At 42.6% G+C, this 13,146-nt stretch overlaps 1 protein-coding gene across 2 annotated transcripts in view; it reads left to right on the top strand.

Annotated features, from left to right (window-relative positions):
* The window catches only part of GADL1 (glutamate decarboxylase like 1), a 135,582-nt gene that overhangs the window by 49,015 nt on the left and 73,421 nt on the right, over window positions 1-13,146 (top strand). Inside the window, exons 1-2 of one of the 2 annotated variants that reach the window (XM_055806579.1) lie at window positions 1,135-1,293; window positions 12,618-12,790. In XM_055806579.1, the coding sequence (XP_055662554.1) occupies window positions 1,287-1,293; window positions 12,618-12,790 (180 nt within the window). In that variant the 5' untranslated portion in view covers window positions 1,135-1,286. Of the gene's footprint in view, window positions 1-1,134; window positions 1,294-12,617; window positions 12,791-13,146 lie in introns of those variants that run through there. The other variant, XM_055806581.1, reaches the window with a different exon arrangement.

Below are 13,146 nucleotides of genomic sequence, written 5' to 3'. Positions count from 1 at the left end.
CATAGAGTTCTTAAGAGAGCCCTCCCTTCGGTGTTCTCACCAAGTATGTTTTGCCATGTCAGCTCCCCTTCTTGTTTTTTGCAGTTTGTGGAAATCAGCTCTTTTGAAGCAGCAGAAATACATAGTTTTGATTAGGGTTGTCCTTCATTCACCCATGATGAACGCTATCTGGCCATGATCACTTGTTCCCAGGCAACGATGAACTTTTAATTTTATGCTATCTACCATTTTTGTCTAGCACAATGAGGTTCAAATACTTATCTCTCGCAGCATAGGGTAGCTGTTGGGCTACAGAATTACCTTCTGCAACTTGTAGAAGTTATTAATGACTTAGTAAAGTCTGCAGTTGAAACTAGAAAACAGCTAAGCTGGTTTCCTCACAAACAAGAAAGATGAGGATACTACGCATGAATAAATGTTTAATCCGCACCCGGGTATTTCACCAGCTTCCAAAACTCTTTGCCAAACTTTTAATCAGGCTGAAATTTTAAAGGAAGACGTGAGCTTTTGGGGGCTTTGGTGGTTAGTTTTTGGACACTTTCAGACCTTGCTGTGACAGCACTAACGCCTTTTAACAGAAAGCAAGCTTGTTTGCATTTTTTTTTTTAAAGGCGGCGGCAGTTACGAGGAAATAGAGGGGTGAGAACCAAGAAGGCTTGTGTTGCGTTGAATGGGGCTGGCGTCCTGGAATCAACTGGAATAAGGAGGTCAGCCCCAGCTCGCTCGGAGGCCTTAAAATAGGTCTCAGCGGCCGGCGGGCTTTGAGAGCGGCAGCGTGCAGGCAGGGCGGCGGGCCCGGCAGGGGCGGCCTGGAGGGGCCGCCTCACCGCGCCTGCCGCCGCTCACCCCCGGGAAGGGTTTTACGGCGCCGGGTCAGGCTTTTTTGAGGTACCGAAACAAACTCTGTCACAAGCAGCGACAGCAGTGAACCCTCGACCTCGGAGTAAGGGCAGCGCCCGGGCAAGAAAAGCTCCCTCCTTGCTTAGGGCAGCCTCCCCGCCGCCGGTCCCCTCACGGCGGGCAGGGGAACCCTGCGGGCAGCTCCCTCCCGCGCCCGGCCGTGCCCCGCCACCCTCCCCCCCGCCGGAGGAGGCGGTGGCGCCGGGCCAGCAGCGCCGAGGGTATTAATAGGCGGCCCGGAGGCAGCAGCTGAGCGGCTGCCGGCGTGTGGGGGGAAGGCTGCGGGCGCGGCGCGGCACTGGACGGCTCGGCGCGGGAGCGGACAGGGCGACGCCGGGGAGGTGCCTCCCCTCCGGTCCGCACCTGGCTCCCACCACGAAGGCGAGATGGAGGGTAAATGCCGGCGGGGCCAGAGCCGCCTTCTCCCTCCTCACCCCGCACCTCAGCGGGGCAGCGGCCCCCGCCCGCCGCGCCTCAGGCAGCGGCCGCCGGCGCGGCGCCCCTCGGCGGTGCTCGGGGAGGAGGGGAGCGCCCCGCTCCCTGCCCCGCGCGGGGCCTTGGGCCCCTTGTTGTGCCGGCCGCCGGCTTGCTGGGGCTCCCGGAGCCTCCCCGCCGCCGCTGCCGCCGGGCCCGGGCAGGAGAGGGACCCCGGGGTAGAGGAGGGAGGCAGGGTGGGCGCGCAGGCACGGTGCGGGGCGGGGGGGGCTTCCCCAGCGCGGAGCCGTGCGGGGGCTGCTGCTGCCCAGCTCCAGAGCCGCGGTAACGCAGCCAGAAGGGTTTAATCAGGTACAGAGTTTGCAACAGTGGTTATAAAAACATTACGATGGCACAGTATTTTTGTTGAAGTAAATGATCCTTAAAGACTGGTGTCCTGTAATTTTTGCTAGGCATCAGAATAAAACGGGCATGGCCGTACATACAGGGATTCGCTTTGCAGCAAAAGGCCCCAGGAAGGGAGAAGTTAATCCTGTTTTACAAATGTATTACCGAGTTAACTAGTTTACCTGCGTAACAGGAAGGCCTTGCATCATTATGTAAGGAAAAAATAAAAGTCGACCATGTGTTTGTGATAGTTGGGAATGTGGAAGACCTATGGTTGATACAGTAATGAGACCTCTGGGGAAGCCTAGGAAGTGCAGAGACTGAATTGTGGTGCACCAGGTCTTCACCTGTGCCATTATGTGCAAAGTTAAGAAATTAATTCCTTGGGCTTGCAAGTGGAAACCAGTTGCAAAGTCAGAAAATTGTAAAAGCATTTGCAGATGGCTGCCCCCTTTCCTACAAGATCAATATTCTTGATAAGAATTTATCTGCTCCCCAAACTAGGAATCTCTTATGAAAACAAAAAAAACTCGGGCACTTTTTTTTTTTTTTTTTTTTTTTACCCTAAGCATGGATGAGATGCTATGAAAGTTTTTACTCCCTGGTTGAGAAAGTCTCCCAGATGTTCAGTGCCGTGTATTTATGGGTGACCCAAGTCATTAGCACTGTACTGGTGGAAAATCTCCAAACAAAATAATGTATTTAAAGGAAAAGTCCACAAGCTTAGTATTTTAAGAACAGTGGTTCCGTTTTGATTGATTTGATATAAATTGAATGAGCATTGTAGAGTTACGTGACAATTCTAGTGTGCAGTAAATGTGTTCTAAAGTGCATAGTAGTTTAAGGCTGTACTGTGCAAGTAGCAACAGCTGTAGTATGTGAGTATCAAGGGCAGTACTGTATGAGTGACAGCAGGTCCAAAAGCTATTTGCAGCTTATCTTAATATCCTCTGCCAAGACAACACCAAGTATAAGCTGCTAGTGGTTGCTAAGACTGAGATCCTGGTGTTCCCCTTCAGCTGGGTAGTAGCATTTTTGTTCAAGTATTGCCTGAAGTATTCTACCAAAAGTCTAATTGCCTTTGTACTGTTAAGACAGAATGCATCTAATGAAAATACAATCCCTGCCTTTATTGCTGCAGGATTTTCAGTCTCTGCCATGTTCATTAGTAGCATCTGTAACTTTTGCATACTTTTATCTCTTGTGAGGAATTCTTTACTTTCCCTGTCTTCTCTTCCCTTTACTTTTAGTGATTTGCTGTGGTGGTTTCTGTCAGGTTGTGTCTGGTGAATTAACTTCACATGGGTGGGATGGTGAAGGAGGTTGAGCTGCATTGTAGCCTTTTCTACAGATGGTGATCGTTGCTTTATTTGTGAATTCAGGTGATTTGGGATCAGGGGAAAGATTTTGCTCCTGTTATAATGAGCTGTTGAAGAAATGGGGCTCATTGGTTCTTGAGGTGGTAAGGTCTTTGCTGCCTGCTGAAAGCTGCCTTTTTTCCCCCTGGCAGTTGTGAATCCACAGATAAAACCAGGCCTTCTGGGCTGATATGTGCACTTCTCCTTTCAGTACTAGTTTGATGTACTCCTAGCTTTTAAGGTTATATGGGAGAACATCTAGGAGAGAGAGTCTGAAGGTACCTGCTTGTTGCAGCAGTAGCATTGCGTTTGCTTTGCACATCTGGAGCAGCTGGCAGAGTGGGTACAGCTGGAGCAGATACTTGGATGTGCATAGAGTTACCCTTGTAGTGGCCACTGTGGTGAATACAGCGGGAGTACTCTTTGGGGGTGACACTTGGTTTTTTTCCTTTTTTGGTTTTGTTTAAGCACCCTTAATGTATCTGAAAGCAAGTGCTTGTGAGGTTCATCTTGCTTGTTGCTAATTGAGCCTAATTTCTCGCAGACCTTATCACCGTTGTCCACATGGTCAGCCTTAATGACTGTGCAGGGGTGAGTAGGAGGATTTTTTAGGCTATGCTCCCAGTAACGCAAAAGGTAGCAAAATCCCATTAATGAGAGGCAGCCAAGTTGTAGATTCCGACTTCTAGCTGCAGAAACGGATCTTGACTGCATATATCCTTCAGTCATTTGACATGAGGTAGCATTCCAAGGTTGTTTTGGCACGGAGAAAGCCTGGATAATTCTGTGTTTGGATTAAAAAAAAAAGGAAAAAAAAAAAAGGTGAGATGTTTCCTTGTGGGGATAAAGGCTGAGTCTATTAAGCAGGATTTGAAGTAGTTTACTAGCTCATCAAGTACCACAGAGTTGGAGCTGGAAACCACAAGGGGAAGGGAGCAGCCAGCATTTATGCAGTATGCTGCTTTTTGACTTCTGAATTGCTGGCTGCTTGGTGTGTGTTTATGGTATGTTTGAGGTGTTACGTCATTTGAGTCTGCCAGCAGACTGGGGAGATAAGTCAGCAAACATATATTTCATGTAAGATGCTGCTGTGTTGCCATCTCAAACAGCTGTAATGTGAAGCATGGTAAAACATCCTGGAAGTTAGGGTGACTTTAAAGCTCTGGTAATGTGACACTCGCGTTAGTATTTTGGTCAGAACAGAGGGACAGGATCTCTCCTGCATCTTAACATCTGATCTGATAAAAAAGATATTAGGATCTTTGCTAATATTATTTCATCAGAGGAAGGGAAACATAGGTTTGCAAGAAATGAAGTTTGCATCAAATAAAGGCATTCTGTGTGAGTGCATTTGTTATGCTTTAAAATTAATAAGAATTTTCTTGGCAGTTAATGAATGTTTAGTGAAGAAGCTTAATTTGACATTTGAGAAGTTCAATAAATAATTCTTCTTTCTTGATTAAGGCATCTTTTAAGCTGTCACTTACACAACCAAGAATTGTGACTTTTTAATGCATTGGGAGATCTTGTTGCATACTGATTCAGCAGTTATTGCCTATTAAACAGTTTAGATTTCATGTGCCTTAATTTTGCTGCCCTTGATTATTTTAAGCAGTCTGCTTTTTTTTTTAGACCATTTGTATTTCCATAAGCATTTATTACATATTTAAAACAGAAAAAATGGACCCATTGAAATGCATGTCTGTATTTTGCTGACTTCCTCCGGCCCCCCACAGTCAGGTTTGGGACAGTCAGTCCTAACGCTTATTCCAGATATTTACAGAAAATACCTCTTCAGGCTTTGCAAAAAAAAAAAGTTAAATTTCTTATGTCCCCTTTTTGCCTTTTCTTGTGTCACAGACTATAGAGGTTGTTGGAGGTGTTTGGTTATAAAGCATTGATAGCTCAAGGATACTCAGCTTACATGGCTAAATTGGTGCCACTACCCCCCCCCCCCCCCCCCCTTTATTCTCCTGTCTGTGCATGCAAGTTATTTTAACATTAATGGGGATTATATGTGTGCAATGATGAAATAATAAATTTTAAAAGCAAATGGTTGTTGCTTTTTGGCCTGTCAGTGGCAGTTGTTTCTGTTGATTATTGTCAGGCTAGTCTGACGATAAAAGAGTGGCTTTGACCTGGTTGAAATGTGTGTATATCCATCTCTATTACTGTTTCTTGAGTATATGTGATCTTGCTTTTTGAGTTTTTTTTATTTGTGTGTTGTTTTTTTTTTTTTTTAAATGAAAAACTTGCAAGTATCAGCAAATAAAGGTGTCTTTGAAGAAAAAGTCACTGGACCAGAGGTTTTTCAGTGCCATAAATATGATGAAGAAAGTGGCCCTTAGTGACCAAGGTCTTTTGTCAGTGAAGTAGCAATAACTCTACAAAGTAGTTGGTTAAATCTAGATACTTTGGAAGAGCTTCTGGCTGTAAAGCTTGGATGTCTCTGCCCTTCGTAACATCTCACCTTACGTAAGCTGAAAAGCCTCATAAATATGATGTTATCCGTTGGCAAATGTCAGGGTTTCAACAAGAAAGGTTGTCTCATAAGCAGCTTGGCATCCCTCCACTGGTTACACTGCAAGAGAGCTTGTGTCTCATTGCACTTCTTGAACTCGTTTTTCTCAAGCAGACCTACTCCATTGTTCAAGGATTATTGAGCCTCCTTTGGGGCCAATGGATCTTGTTAAAAAGCTGTTACACCTGCCTGAAGGGGGAAGAGCAGGCAACAAATCCTGTATGTACCTGGTGTTTGGTTGCAGTGCTGATGCTCATCTCAGATGACAGATTAAAATTTTGGCTTGGTCAAAAAAACCCCAAAGCAGGTCATCCATCTTTTGCTTTCCTTAGAGGAAAAATGGAAGATACGAGTGCAGTCAGACTGCGAGTGGTGTGGGGCCTTCGGGGCCTCTTCCAGCTGCCCTGCTGGGGCAGGGTTTACTCAGTCTCATTGGTGAGCCCTAGGATGCATAGCGTGGTCAGGTCTGTGCTTCAGCCATGCACCATCCAGGCTGCTGCCCTTGAAAAGGACTGCCAGTGTCTTCTGTGGGCACTTGCCAATGTGTCTTGTCACCCAGCAGCTTGGCTTCTTGCAGCTCAGGAGTGGTTTCACCAAAACCACATGGAAAAATCAAGGCAGGCACAATCTGAAGTGATGGATCCAGAGCCCTGCTGGGTCCCTCATCTGTGTGGTTGCTGCTGATCTCACCAGCAATGTTAAAGTAGTTTATGCAAGGCAGCTTGCTACATTTTGAAAGTGGATTGAACTACTTTGCCATACATAATATGCTAATAAATTATGAATGTCTATGTAGAAACTAGTTCAGAGGACCTAGTGGGCTGTGAAGTTGCATCCCATTTTACTGTGCACTAGCTTCCCTGTGTTGTTAGTAAATAATGACATATCTCAGAGCAATGTCGTTAACCTAAGTTAGTGAGCAGTAATTGGAAATTCTTTGTAGGAAACAGAAAATATGGAAGTGTTTATGATGTTAACAAAAAATGAAAGTTGTTCTGTCTGTCACTTGAACGTAGAGGGAAAACTTCCTAAAAAGAAATTTAGGCTTTCCATCTATTGTTACATTTTAAGTTGCATTGAATCCCAGAAAACTCAGTTTTAGTAAATTACTGCTTTCTTAGCTGATTTTTGAAAGACTGGAGTTAAAAATTGGTTTTATATTGTGACTGAAAATACAGTTCTTGCATGAAATTACAGGCTGTAGTGGACTCTTAAGTCAAGTTGCAGGACTTACATTTGGAAAACAACCTCAATTGCATTTTCATTTCAGTTTTTTCCAGTGGGAAGCAGAGAAAGAAATCTCAAGGATTCTTTATATTCCATGTCAGTCACACTTATTCACCACTTCTGTCTGAACTTCGCCTGCTGAAGTTGTTAACTTTGCTGTCCCATGCATAGTGCCTGTGATTGACTTGTATGTTGCAAATATATTTACTTCCCCACAGAAAAAGGAATGTTCATTATCAATGTGCAAGTTCTAATTAAAATAAAAGCCATTTTGTTTCTCAGATGCTTCCTGTTGTTGGGAGGTGTTAAAAATCAGAACATGTGAGCTGAGAGAATCTCGTTGGGGTCAGGGTGCTGTGATTTCCATTTCATTGCTGGCATCTGCCGTTTCTCAGTTTTGCATCAAGGTGAATTCCAATTCTCCACAGCCTTTCTTCCTAATTGGAAATGTTACCGCATGACTCATTCCTGCAGTTACTTGGTTAGGGCATTGAGAAGTTATTAAATATTAACATCAGTTCCTGAGGTTTGGCCACATAAAAATTCCTGATTTTTGTTTCTTAACGTTTTTTTGAAAAAACTGACAAAAGCATATTCTGCCTAGTACTGTTGTGTATAGCAAACACTGGGCACGCAGTGAACGGGTGCAATATATCATGCCACTCAGCTAATGAGGGTGATCCGCCAGGACTCGGGAAAGCAGAACCTTTCTCCTAGCACAGACCTTGCATTCTCTGTGGGGCTCCTCTCCAGATTTCTCTCTCTCCTCCCAACCTGTCCTTCCAGAATGGGAAACTCTGGTGTGGGACGGAGAATAGGACCCGTTTGTTGTACTGTTGTGGTTCAGTGCTAGCAGTGTGCTCCGAGAGTCTGTTGAGGGGCCTTTGAGCCTGAACACAAGCGCTTTTGTGTTCCTCTGGTCCTGCTCTGTGAAGGTCATGTCTGCATTTTCAAGTCGGAGGATTCTTGGGTGCGGAGGGCCGTTGCAGACCTTCTGAAGGAAGCACCCAGCTTGTTCCCTGTCCACAGGCCGGGTCCATAAACCTGCAAAACAGGAACAGCTAGTACAGGCACAATTGCATGAGCCTTACGGGACCTGTGCCTACTTTTTTTTCATATGGATGGTCTTATCAGGACACCAAGTCAACTTATATACTGTATTCTAAGAAACCTGCATCTCCTCTACTTGGCAGCATGTCTGGGAGATCAGCTTACTAAGAAACAATGTATTTTGCTTTAAAAACCAGAGTGATTTTACTTCAGTCATGTGCATACAGAAAGCTGTGATTAAAGGGGGGGAAAAAAAAAGTGTCTTTAAAGATCATGTATGCCAGGGGTCTCAAATAGCTGCATACTATGGGATAAGTTTGTGTTTTAATGCTTTGATACACCACATGGCACCACAGCAATCATTAAACATGGTGGTGTGGAGTCTTGACATTCAAGTTTGCTTTTTTTTTGCTGGACACATTTGGAGAAAATACTGAGGTCTTCTGAAAGAAGAACCATGACTAGATCATACAGAATAAGAACTTTGAAATTCTGTTTTTGATTAATGCTGACAATTCCTGTTGCATTTGTTACAAAGGAGAAATCAGCCTTTGGCCAAAGCCAGCCTTTTGCATCTGCTCAAATAGTCAGCGGTGAACAGGATTTGGCTCTTGCATTCAAGCACAAGCTACTCTTTCACCCCCTTCTGTTCCTGCCTCTTTCTTGCGAGCAGTAAATCTTTCTGGTTATTTTATTCTACTCTCCCAAATGTTGTCAGAACATGCCAAGTACAAGGCTCCAGTTTCTTTCTGTAGTGCAAGAATTTAGCAGTGAAACTTTCTGTATGTTTATGGAAACACAGATGCAGCTTTTAAAATACTTGGTAGCGCTTACATAAAGATACGGAAACATCTAAAATAATGTTTATTTTTCTGTGCATTATTTCAGCTCCAATTGATTTGTTTTCTGCTGGGAGAATAACATTGATCATAAAAATGAAATGCTGGTTGGAAATCCTTAGGCTTCTGTAATAGAATATTTCATTCAGGATAAAATGTAAGAATTGCAGGCTTGATTCTGCCGCTGCTGAAGCCAGTGGCTAAATGCCCAGTTGCCTTCCATTGGAGCAGGATTGAGTCTTCCCTTTTGCAGAAGGATATCTTCAACAGTCAATAATCCTTAATCTCTGATTTAAAGCACTTCCATTTGGTAAAGTTTTAGTTGTTTCAAGCCTGGGGCCGTTTGGCTCAATTGCATTTGATATACTTTCTGAAAATCTGTTTTCTGAGTCTGCTTAGGAGTCTGTTTCTATATTTTTAAATAGAAAAGAGTAGATTTATTGCAGCCACATCTCTAGATGGTTTGCCTATCACGTTTGGAAACAAAAAAGGTTTATGTGACAAGGTGCAGTTTCTATGAAGTGGGCTTCATGTGAAACACATTCTCTTAGTGCAATCAGGTGTCTTTGAGACAGATACATAAAAGGCCCCAAATTATTTAAAAATAATGTTTTGAGCATTTTTAAAGAGCCAACATGAATTATCAGCTTGTAAAGACAGCGTGTGTGTTTCTTACCTTGAATGCTGACCTCTGAGAAGGTGTTAAAAGATGTGCTATTTAATTTGGGTACTGTGACATAAAAAGCGAACCTTGAATCTTTCTGGAGTTTCACCTATCTAAAACATAATGAATTGGTCATAGGATCTTTTAATATACATGATAAAAAAATATTGTGGAAATTCAGATCTTTTTATGATCTGCTTTGTTTTCCTCTGCAAGGTTTTTAATCTACCAAGAGGAATCTTAAGTTTATTTTTCAGTAAAGAAGAGTTTGGAATTCTCATAAGAACTTCCAAAGTCAGTTAGTTATAAGTAGATTAAGTTTCACAGGATTTGCAGTAAAGTCATGATGTATGTATATCCAACAGTGCTCTTCCAGACCTGAAGACCTTTATCTTAGAAATTGTGTATTTTGGGGGCTTGATTTAGCTGCTGATTATGAAATAGTTGTTCCTATTAATTTCCAGTAGCATCCTTATGATGTGATCCAGGGCAGAATTTCTCTCAGCAAGTTCAGACTGAAACGGTAAGTGATAACCAAAAAAATATTGAAAAAGTGTTAAATAACTTCAAGGTTTATTATTTCATGAAATATAATGTGGTCTAAGTCCTGAACTGTTTGCTGGAGCCTTACACAGGTAAATTGCTGTTGAAATGAAGACTCCTCTCCCCCCCTTCCTTCTGACCCCTCTGCTTTGCCTTTCTCTTTCATAGACTATACCTGAGGCTCAACACAGATGCGTTGGGACTAGTGGTAGACTCTCACCCATTTTCTAGAGAATGTCTTCTTCCTTGGGCTCCACAAAGTCTCCTATGGAGACTGTAAAACTGTGTGTAAAGGTTAATAGACCTGCTTCAAGTAGGGAGCTGTTGTTAGACCTATCACCCAGCCCCCTAAAGACCTGGTAGAAAAAATAATGTAAACTTCTGCTTTTGTTTTTTACGCAATCCCTGGAAGAGGTCATTATAAAGTCATGAAAGTATCCATGTAGTATCTGTGTGAAAGTGTCAGAAATAGGGCACCAACAAAAAGCTTTTGCACAGCTTTGGTTCTAGCAGACACCTGAGAAGTGGAGCAGAGGGAAAATAAAAAAGTGAGTTCTTTTGCTCCACTGTCAGTTCTTCCTGTAACCAAAGGAAGTACCAACATCTGTGCTCTGTGATAGATATTAATCTCCCATACAATTTTTTAGATTTTCCATAGAAACAAAACACCTTTGACATATGTGGAGGTGGTAACATCTCCAGGTGATGTCAAGGTTGAGATTCTTTTGTGTTTGTTAAACCCTAGTTGGTATTTAAGGCAGCCATTTATGCATCAAATAACTCTTAATCCAAAAATAGTCCCTGTTTTCTCTGCCCAAAGACGTGATGCCTTCCAATTCCTTGTTAATACCTGGTGTTTTGGGTTTTGTGAAGTTGCCCTGCTAGCTTGTGTTTTGAGAGAAAAACCTGTAAGGCTTTCAAAGCTGCAGTTTCTGTACGGTGCCTCTGCCGTGGTGCAGTGGGAAGCATGATGAGAATTGATGTCTTTGATGCCTATGATTTTCCCTTTTTGCCTGTTGAGGATTTAATACTGTTTACCTTCTTGTTCTGTATCTGTACCACAAGAACATTTATGCATCTTCTACAATAATGTGCCAAAGGCTGCTTTGTTCAGCAAAATTCAGTATTTTACCCCTTTGGATTAAAAATAGAAGTAATTTTAGCAATGCAGAGGCTAGGGGTCTCATTTTTGCTATCAGTATTATGGGAAGCCTGAGGTTCCATCTCATGTTAGAATTTTATCTTGTTTGTCATATCTCTCCTGATAAGTGAAAGTAAACTGAATAGCTTCTCTGAGTCATCAGTGAATAAAACCTCATGGGATTGACAGGGTTTCTTTCAATCAATGGACTTCAAAGTCATACGCTTTTCTAGGCAGAATTGTTCTTCTATATCCTCCTGCGCATGAGAAGCTGTAATTATGATAAGTGTGATGAATGTGTTAGACGGCAGTGTCTGGCAGTCTTCTGGAAATTCAGTTGTTTGTTTAGACATGTGAAAAAGCTACCTTTCTTCTGCACTTTATAACTGGAGCAAAAAGTAAAGCAGTCGATAAAGTTGTTTTGGGCATAGAACTTTCTCCTTCATACACTTTACCCTTCCACCATCCTCACTGTAGATGGAGAACCCTTCAAGGCAACGCTGCCTGGCTTTGTAGATCTTAGCTGTTCTAAGGCGCGATCAGTGGACAGATGCTGTCTGTAACCCAGATAATTTGGATATGGGTAGTTCCAGCTTCTCCTTTCAGTGCTATACTGTTTCAAATGTCTGTTCCCTGATATCTCCAGATGTCTCACTTTGGCCTTTATCCTCATGTTGATTAAAACTGGAGTCCTGATCTTGCCATATGAAATCAATACATGAAATAGATATGTGGTTGTTGCTATCGGCTAGCGTCTTAGAAGCGTCCTGGATGTGCTTTCAGAAGTAACGTAAAGGGGGAAGCAGCAATGTGTTTGTGGAACACATCAGGAGAGTACATCTTGTAGGGGATGAAGGTGAGGGGGAGGAAAGAGATTGTCATCAAAGTGAATAAACAAGATAATCTGCACAGAAAATTACTGTAATTAGTGACTGAGGGCACTTAATAGGACAAGTGTAGACAGGAGAGAAGTACAGGTATGTGATATTGACAGCAATCTCAAGAGGTTTTAATCTTCACGGAGTGTAGGTCAGTGAAACTTTGCAAAGGACGAAGAAGGCTCAGAGCAATAGGACTGGCAGGTGGGAAGGAGCAGCATAAAGATACGGGAAATGAAGCTGAAAATTATTTTGTGAAAAAAGGGGAGCAGGAGGGTTGACGTATGGAAGGAAACATTTTCAGCTAAGAAAAATACCTATTATCTCGTACATTATTTCTGTTTATCCAGCTGTATCATGTTCTAGGCCAGAACTGTTATTTTCGTCTGTGTTTGGAAGATGCCGTGCCTGCTTTTGTATGCTACAGAAAGCAATAGATACCATACTGTAGGCTATTATTATCTACATAATAACAATCTAGATTTGAAGTAACGCGTCGGGGTTTTTTGTCTGTAAAGATTCTTCCACTAAAATCTAGGATTTTTGTACATGTGAAAAGTCCATGTGAATTTTTTCCTTAAATTGACTAAATCTTCAGCAATGAAAGAGTATTTCTTTAGTTGATGGTTTGGTTGTCCAGGCCTTGCTCTAACGATGAGTTATTTATCTTACAGTTGGTATTTGCAAACAGGAGATGCTCCAGAAGAAGAAGAATGCTGTTTTGGTGGATGGGGTCATCCTAAATGGTCCAATAATGGACTCAAAAGCAGGAGAGAAATTTGTGGAAGAGGCTTGTAAGATTATAATGGAAGAAGTCATCCGGAAAGCTGATGATGTAACAGAAAAGGTAAAGGCATAGAGTGTTGTTGAGAATTTGTAACAGAGATAAAAAAACAGTAAATACATCTAAGCTGTATTTTATTGCACTTTAAATAGCCTCAGAATTGCTTCTAGTCTGCGCCTGGCTCTGAAATAAAAAGACAGCCTTACAAATTGAAAAAGATCATATTATAAAACCTTTCAAGAACATAGTTAGCATGCATATTTGCCAGAAAATAATGAGTTTTTTCATCTCGGAGTACAATGGTCACTTTCTTTGAGATGACAAATGGGTGTAGTGTTTTTCTTGTTTGGAGCAGGGGAAGTTATTTGTTCGCTCCTCAAGGGCACTGGTACTGGAGAAGGAGGAACAGTAGATGTGCT

Source organism: Falco peregrinus, chromosome 5 (assembly GCF_023634155.1).
Source record: "Falco peregrinus isolate bFalPer1 chromosome 5, bFalPer1.pri, whole genome shotgun sequence".
Classification (NCBI taxonomy): Eukaryota; Metazoa; Chordata; class Aves; order Falconiformes; family Falconidae; genus Falco; species Falco peregrinus.
The sequence above is the reverse complement of the archived record's forward strand: the minus strand, read 5'-3'. Positions and strand labels throughout refer to the sequence as shown.